Source organism: Cyphomyrmex costatus, unplaced genomic scaffold, assembly GCF_001594065.2.
Source record: "Cyphomyrmex costatus isolate MS0001 unplaced genomic scaffold, Ccosl1.0 scaffold615, whole genome shotgun sequence".
Taxonomy (NCBI): domain Eukaryota; kingdom Metazoa; phylum Arthropoda; class Insecta; order Hymenoptera; family Formicidae; genus Cyphomyrmex; species Cyphomyrmex costatus.
Window position 1 is genome coordinate 44,935 of NW_017280173.1, and position 7,516 is coordinate 52,450.

The 7,516-nt window shown below is 41.1% G+C and overlaps 1 protein-coding gene across 2 annotated transcripts in view; it reads right to left on the minus strand.

Moving 5' to 3' along the window:
- LOC108779785 (UPF0536 protein C12orf66 homolog) overlaps positions 1–7,516 on the minus strand; it is a 31,968-nt gene that overhangs the window by 17,817 nt on the left and 6,635 nt on the right. For both annotated transcript variants that reach the window (XM_018547291.1, XM_018547292.1), the window contains exons 6-8: positions 1,277–1,470; positions 1,069–1,219; positions 369–479 (exon numbers count right to left, since the gene is read on the minus strand). In XM_018547291.1, coding sequence (XP_018402793.1) covers positions 369–479; positions 1,069–1,219; positions 1,277–1,470 — 456 coding nt within the window. The remainder of the gene's footprint in view (positions 1–368; positions 480–1,068; positions 1,220–1,276; positions 1,471–7,516) is intronic.

Consider the following 7,516-nt stretch of genomic DNA (forward strand, 5'->3'; position numbering starts at 1 on the left):
CGCATCCGTCCCATCGGTAGAGGTCTCCCTCAACAGTACAATCATAGCAACAGTACAATCATGGAAGTCGTATGCCCCTTGGCAGGGGGGGAGGGGGGTAAAAGTTACTTTGCGTGGAAAGTTTAACGTTCCTGAATAAAGAAAAATGTAGAATGGTACTTAGTATCATATGTATATACATGTATAGCATACGTTAATTTTAAAACTATGATTGTTAATAACTTTTTAACGAAAGATGAGCGACGGCTAAAACTTGTTAAAGGTCACTCAGGTGTCATGACCATGACAACACATGTCAAGGTCAAGGTCATAACGCTGGCCTCCCTTTTTTTATGCACTTTTACCAAAATTATTTTTAATCAGTATACCTTCATGCTTTTATGGTAAATCACTTTGTCCATGGCAAGCAATTCGGCTTGCCGTTCCTTTATCTTGGTCTGGATATTATCCAAGTGTACCGATGGTTTCTGCGTGAATGTCTGAAAGACATTAATTTTATAAAAAAAGCATAGAATGTTGTATGCACTTTGTACTATTTATTTATAAAGACACTAAAAAAATATATGTATACTTATATTAATTGAAAAAAACTCAATTGAGAAGCCGAAACATATTATATATATATATATATATATATATATATAGAGCTCTTTGTCCTATTTTTATTAAGAGTACAAATTAGTCCGTTTTCCAAAAGATGATCGCCTCCAAAGACAAGTCGTTTTTTCGAGATGGAATTCGAAAAGTGCCTGAGAGATGGGAAGAAATAGTAGCCAGCGATAGACAATACTTTAATTAATCTGTTCATTCATTTTATTTCAAAATAAATGCATGTTTGAACACAAAAAACGGACCGAACTAATTTGTACACCTATAATATTTATACTGTTTCATACATACAGAGTCTTATAATTACTTTTATTCTATATTATATATTGATTTTGTATTCTTAAATATATAATTTAATATATTTGATTAGTCTCTTTGATTTTTTATACTCATGATTGTTTAGCTGACTTTTTGTATTGTTTTTAATAAAAATTATTTAAAAAATTTATTTATACTTACACCAGGACAACAAACAACAACAGGAAAATCCTTGAAAGGGTTCGCTCCTCTTCCAGGATGTCTGTATCCAGAACCTGAATTTTCAGTTTCTCTGGAGTCAAAGATTATTAGTACTGCTAGTATATCGTACTTTCGCTGAAAACTCTGTATCCTAAAAAAATATCTATTAATATTCTATGCAAGTAACAAAACAATATTTGCATCTTACTTATGATAGTAATCTATACTCTGCTTGCTCATAATACTTCTCATTTCTCCTGGATTAGCTTGTTGGCTTAAAGTAGTATGGAAATACAGGGAACACTTGGCTAATATGGCACCACGAAGCTTCATCAGCCATTGATACAATGCTGGTTGTTGATTTGCCTTGAGAAACGTCGCACCAAAACCTAATTTCCAGGACTAAAAATATCTTAAATTAGAGAATACTTGATAAGAATCAGATTTAAAAAGTCTTAAATTAAGATATTGTATCAAACTAAATACCGATGAGAATAAGCCATTTACGGTCAAGCTGGATCTTGGATGCTTCTAATATAATTTCGTGAGAATTTATATATTACGTATGTATTATAGATCCTTAAGGTAAATGTGTAGATGAGGGGACCACCCTCCAATGACTTTGACCTTGACATATGTTGTCAAGGTCATGACTCTGAGTAACCTCCAACAGGTTTTAGCCGTCGCTCGTCCTTCGTTAAAAAGTTATTAATGATCATAGTTTTAAAATAAACGTATTATTTCTGCTATATATGTATGATGTTAAGTACTATTCTATCTACATCTTTGCCTGTTCAGAAACGTTGAACTTTCCACGCGAAGTAACTTTCACCCCCCTCCCCCCCCGCACAGGGGCACACGACTTCTACGATTGTACTATTGCTGTGATTGTACTGTTGGAGCAAACCTCCACCGACGGGATGGAAGCGGGAGGGGGGGCCGTAGGCCACCGTTGCCCCCCTCCCCCCCCCCGTGTGTGTGTGGTGTGTATGTGTGTGTGTACGCGCGCGCGTGTGTAAACATCATAATGTCTTATTTCTGCTATATTTGTATAAAACACACCATCGATATATAGTATGGACTGCGCGATCCATTCATAAATCCCCTCGAAAAGTGTCCGGTGAATTAGACAAAGAGGAAACGCGGTGTGGGTCAATCGCTCGCTCTTTCTAATACTCCTATTGATTACTTTTATTACCGCCCAGTGGATATCGCTAGACGGTAGAAAGAGACAGAGCTATTAGAAAAAGACAAAGCTTGACCCATACCGGTCGCTATCTCTTTCTTTCGGGCCGGTCATATTCTTTCAGCCTGTGCGCAGTCCATACTATGTCGATGAAACACACACACACACGGGGGGGGGGGGGCAAGGGCCTATGGCCCCCCCTCCCGCTCCTACCCCGTCGGTGAAGGTTTGCCCCAACAGTACAATCGTAGAAGTCGTGTGCCCCTGTGCAGGGGGAGGAGGCAGAAGTCGATTCGCGTAAAAAGTTTAACGTTTCTGAACGGGGAAAGGTGTAGAATAGTACTTAATATCATGTATAGCAGAAATAATACGTTTATTTTAAACTGTGATTGCTAATAACTTTTTAATGAAGGACGAGCGAGGGCTAAAACCTGTTGGAGGGTCATGACGTCAAGGTCAAAGTTATTGGCGGGGGGTCATCTACACATTTACCGATTTACCAAATTGACTAACAATCTAACAATTTTTTATGCTCATTGCATCTTAAATTTTAATATGTTGAATGGTATTAAAATCTATGAATGACATATTAAAAATTTGTAAATAATTACATTGCGAAAAATATTACTTCGGCCGGGAGTCGAACCTAGAGATCCTATATGGAGAGCACGGAGTAATAAGAAGGAGATCAAGCTCAAGCGGTCGACCACGAAAAAGATGGGCTCGAAACACGATGTCGGAAAAACGCTGTATAGAAGAACTGATCCGAGCGCACCTGTCGGAAAAAACATCGCAACACATCGAAATGTAGTAGGTTAGAGAAAGCAAAATATATGTCACGTGACAGTCAATACTTCCAACTTTTCCCACGATGGCGCTAAAATCACATCTTCTTGATTTTTCATGGGGTTTTCCGAAACCGTGTTTCGAGCCCATATTTATTCTCGAGCTTGATCTCCTTCTTATTACTCCGTGATGGAGAGATAGGCCAATGCCGACTGATCCGTGATTGGCTCTGCCATGATGTTATGAAACCGGATGTGAGAGTGAATGAAGCGTGTAACGATGCCCCTCTAAATGGCATCGTCGCTATTGTACATGTCAAATAAGGCTATATGTCGGGAATAATTCACAGGGACAGCAGCTGCCGAAACCGCCAGTCTCGCCGGAAAATGCCGACCGTCGTCGAGGACCGCCGATCGGAAATCTTCTCCCACGAGAAGCCGATCGGCGGAAAATATCGAGACCGATCGGAGTATGACGAGCGAGACTGACGGTCTAGTATAAAATACCGCGTCAACTACGCGGCGCGGCCTTTTTGCCTTTACCAGTCCGATCCAGAACACTTTCCGAAATCACCAGCTCCTAGTCAGTGCTCCGAGACCGCCTTCCGCGACCTGCTCGTTCCGACGAACCTAGGGGGTAGGGCGTACCCTGCCTCTGCCGGGCGTTATCGGCCGTCGGACGAACCGTCAACGATCCGATCTCTAGGCACGCACCGCGTTGTTCCGACGAACCTAGGGGGTAGGACGTACCCTGCCTCTGTCGGGCGTTCTCGGCCGCCGGACAACCGCTGCAGTTATTCCTACAAACTTCCGCACACTCTTCTTTCCCTATCCCGAATATTCCGTCCCGATAACCAGCATTCGAAAGGGGGTAGGGCGCTCTTTGCCTCTGTCGGGTGTTCTCGGCCGCTGATTATCGGATCCTTTTCCTTATTATTCGCAACCATCTTCGAAAATACGCGTCGCGCCGAGTTTCCTTTGCTGGCGTATACCCGCGTTCTACCGCGTCGCAGATTACCGCCTCGCATGGCCCGCGTAGTGAATCACCGGTCCGCCGAAAGAAAAACTAAGTGACGTCAGCAAGACCGCCTCGCGCGAATCTTAGATACCGCCGAACGCCGACCTCGCACGTCCTAGAGACCCTCTAATCAGAGTCGCGAAATAACGTCAATAAGGTTAGGTCGGCGATACCATTTTTCAGCAAAAACCGGAAGTAGCGATTATAGTTGATTATAGTACATTGTGTAACAGTAAGGGAAAGTTGTTTATTGTGGGGACGGGCGCGACGGCACGAGCGAAGCGAGTGCGTACGCGCGCCCGTGTCGACCTATAAACAAATATGCCCCCACTGTTACATATAGAATTTTTCTTTGTGTAGGGCACATTACGTGCACGCATGAAGAAAAATATAATACTACTGCACGTACGAGCACCATCGCAGTTGCAATAAAAATACTATGATTGTGATACATTAACACCTAATACATGTGAATCTAAATACAGTTATCAGAAAGAAATTACATTATTATATTTTTTATATTAATACTGTATTTCATAAAATTATATTTTTTAGAATGACTAGTTGTTCTGCGCCAGACTGCAATAATTCTTTAAAAAAGGGTTATATTATGAAAGTCTTTCCTCGTAATCCTGAAAAAGAGCAAAATAGGCAGCGAATGTAGGTCGACTTAAATTTGACGCCATGACTATTTCCGGTTTTTGCTGAAAAATGTCAGCACCAATCAAAATTGGAACCGTTATTTCGCGACTCTGATTAGAGAGTCTCTAGCACGTCCCGGTACCTGCTGACACCTCGCGACCGTCTGTAAATACTTCGCGCGTTTAAAATAATAAACATCATTGTATCGTCCGCGTCCGTTCATTATTTCGTCCGTACTACTGTTATTCGCGTTTCGTTTCTTGTATTATAACGTTTCTTCTGCTTTCATTTTATATTATATTTCTGTGTTACTTTATTTTCGCTTTTATTAATAATAAACTGTGTTCGTTTCTCAACTCTTACTTTTATATCATTTCTTCTGCTATTTTCCGTATCTCCGATCCGACGCAAATACTCCTCCTGCCGAACCTTTTTTATACATCTCGCATACCTTGTCACGATGAGCTAGTCCGAGTATAAAAATCAGGTCGTTACAAGCGAATGTGAGAGTGAGAAAAGCGTCGTCTGCTTATGATTATAAGAAGTATTGTCAGAGACAAAAATTAACTTAGACGAGTCTCTTTTAAGCCTTGTGTCCACGCTGCTAGAAATCGGTCCAAGATCTCGGATGAAGAAAGAATTAACAAATCGCATTTGAACAATTTGGTCACATGACCAATGTAATTGGTTAATTTTTCCTTCATTTGAGATCTTGGACCAATTTCTAGTATCGTGGACACAAGGCTTTACAGTAAGTTTAAAATCATCAAAAATGTATTACTAGAACTTTTGGAAAAAAATACATATATAAATATACATAAAAATTCATTTATAAATACATACATACATTTTATATATAAATTAACCTAAAATTGTTTTCTTTTTTTTCAAATAATTGAAGAAATAAAGGACTCTTTTTATAAACAATAATTAATACGTTGAGAATGGCGAATAAGAGTCAATCTAAATCTGATAATATATTCTAATATTCTATATTGCGAAGAATATCACGTAATGTTTGGCGTTTCAAATACCTTACTGATGAGTCCAGTAGTGGAAGCCGGGACGAAACGCCAAACATTACGTGATATTCTTCGCAATATAGAATATTAGAATATATTATCAGATTTAGATTGACTCTTATTCGCCATTCTCAACGTATTAATTATTTTTTTTTTTCATTCTGGCAATTCAATTAACTTTTTTCCAACAATCTGCACAAACTCGAGATCGTATGATTTATCAAGTCTTGTTAACTCACATTAAATATGAGGTTAGAAATGTGTGTTATTATGCGATAAGTTTTTACCAAATAAATAAGTAGTAAAGTCATTGTTTAAATATAAAATATTCATATCACTTCAGATTTTGTATCACTGTGTGTAAATGGAAAACAACTTTTTTATTCGAATTTAATACGTTTTGCACGTTTTTGTCTATTTTGTCTGTTTTATCCACAATTCTATATTTACGAAAAATAAACTTTCTCTAATAATTATTCATTACAACTTTGAGTTAATAACGTTATAATAAACAAGTAGTGTTATGTGATGTTTCAAAATTGGCGTTGATATGTTGGCGCGCATTTCCAAGATTATGTGATTTCCGATTTCACAACATCATGCTGGACATTGGCCCATCTCTCCATATAGGATCTCTAGTCGAACCCGGATCGCCTGCTTTATGCGTAAGTGTCCTAGCTAATTTATTACCTTGATAATATTAATATTATTCGCCTTGATAATATTAATATTATTCGCAATAATCATATGAGTAGGTCAGTAGGAACCAACGACATATACAGGGAGGGGCATTTAAAACAGGTCACCTGAATAACTCGGTTGTTTTTGACAATAGAAAAAGAAGTGTCAAACAAAAGTTGCTTGGTTTCGAGGGGCACATAATGTGATGTCAATAACTATTTTTTTGGTGGAGGCGCTAAAAAGATGTAACGATGCCCCCTAGAAATAGGCATCGTACCCGGCACAAACACCTAGCCGGTTGCCGTCGCAATGACCGGTGGTCATTAGCAACGATGAGGGCGCGGTGCGCCCGAATATATTTTGAGCCAAAATCAAACATAATTCGCAGGGACAGCAGCCGTCGCTATAACCGCCATTCTCGCCGGAAAGGGCCGACCGTCGTCGGGGACCGCCGATCGGAAATCTTCTCCCACGAGAAGCCGATCGGCGGAAAATACCGCGACCGGCCGAAGTATAGGACGGCCTGGTATAAGATACCGCGAGATCAAGCCGCGCGAGGCATTTTTGTCTTCACCGCTTTCCTGATACATCCGATCCGATTACCAGTTCCTTAGCTCACGATACCGATCCATCGACTCGCTCGTCCGACGAACCTGAGGGGTAGGGTGTACCCTGCCTCTGCCGGGCGCTCCCGGCCGCCGAACGAGCCGTCCAGGAAACGCATCTCGAGCACGCAACCAGATTCACGTGTTGTTCCGACGAACCTGAGGGGTGGGGTGTACCCCGCCTCTGCCGGGCGTTCCCGGCCGCCGGACAACCGTAATTAGTTAGTACTCCCACCTTCCTTACCTTCTTTTCCGCATCCCGAAAATCCCGTCTTGGTACTTGACATTCGAAAAGGGGTAGGGCGCTCCCTGCCTCTGTCGGGCGTTCCCGGCCGTCAAGTACCAACTCCGTTTCCTTTCCTAGCATTGCCAAAATTACGTATCGCGCCGCGAAACGACGCTTGCTGGCGTATACCCGCGTTCCGCCGCGTTGCAGATCGCCGTCGAGAAAACCCGCGACCGCCGGTATATATCTCGCGCCGTTTAGAGTTAGTTTTCGTTGTAGAGTC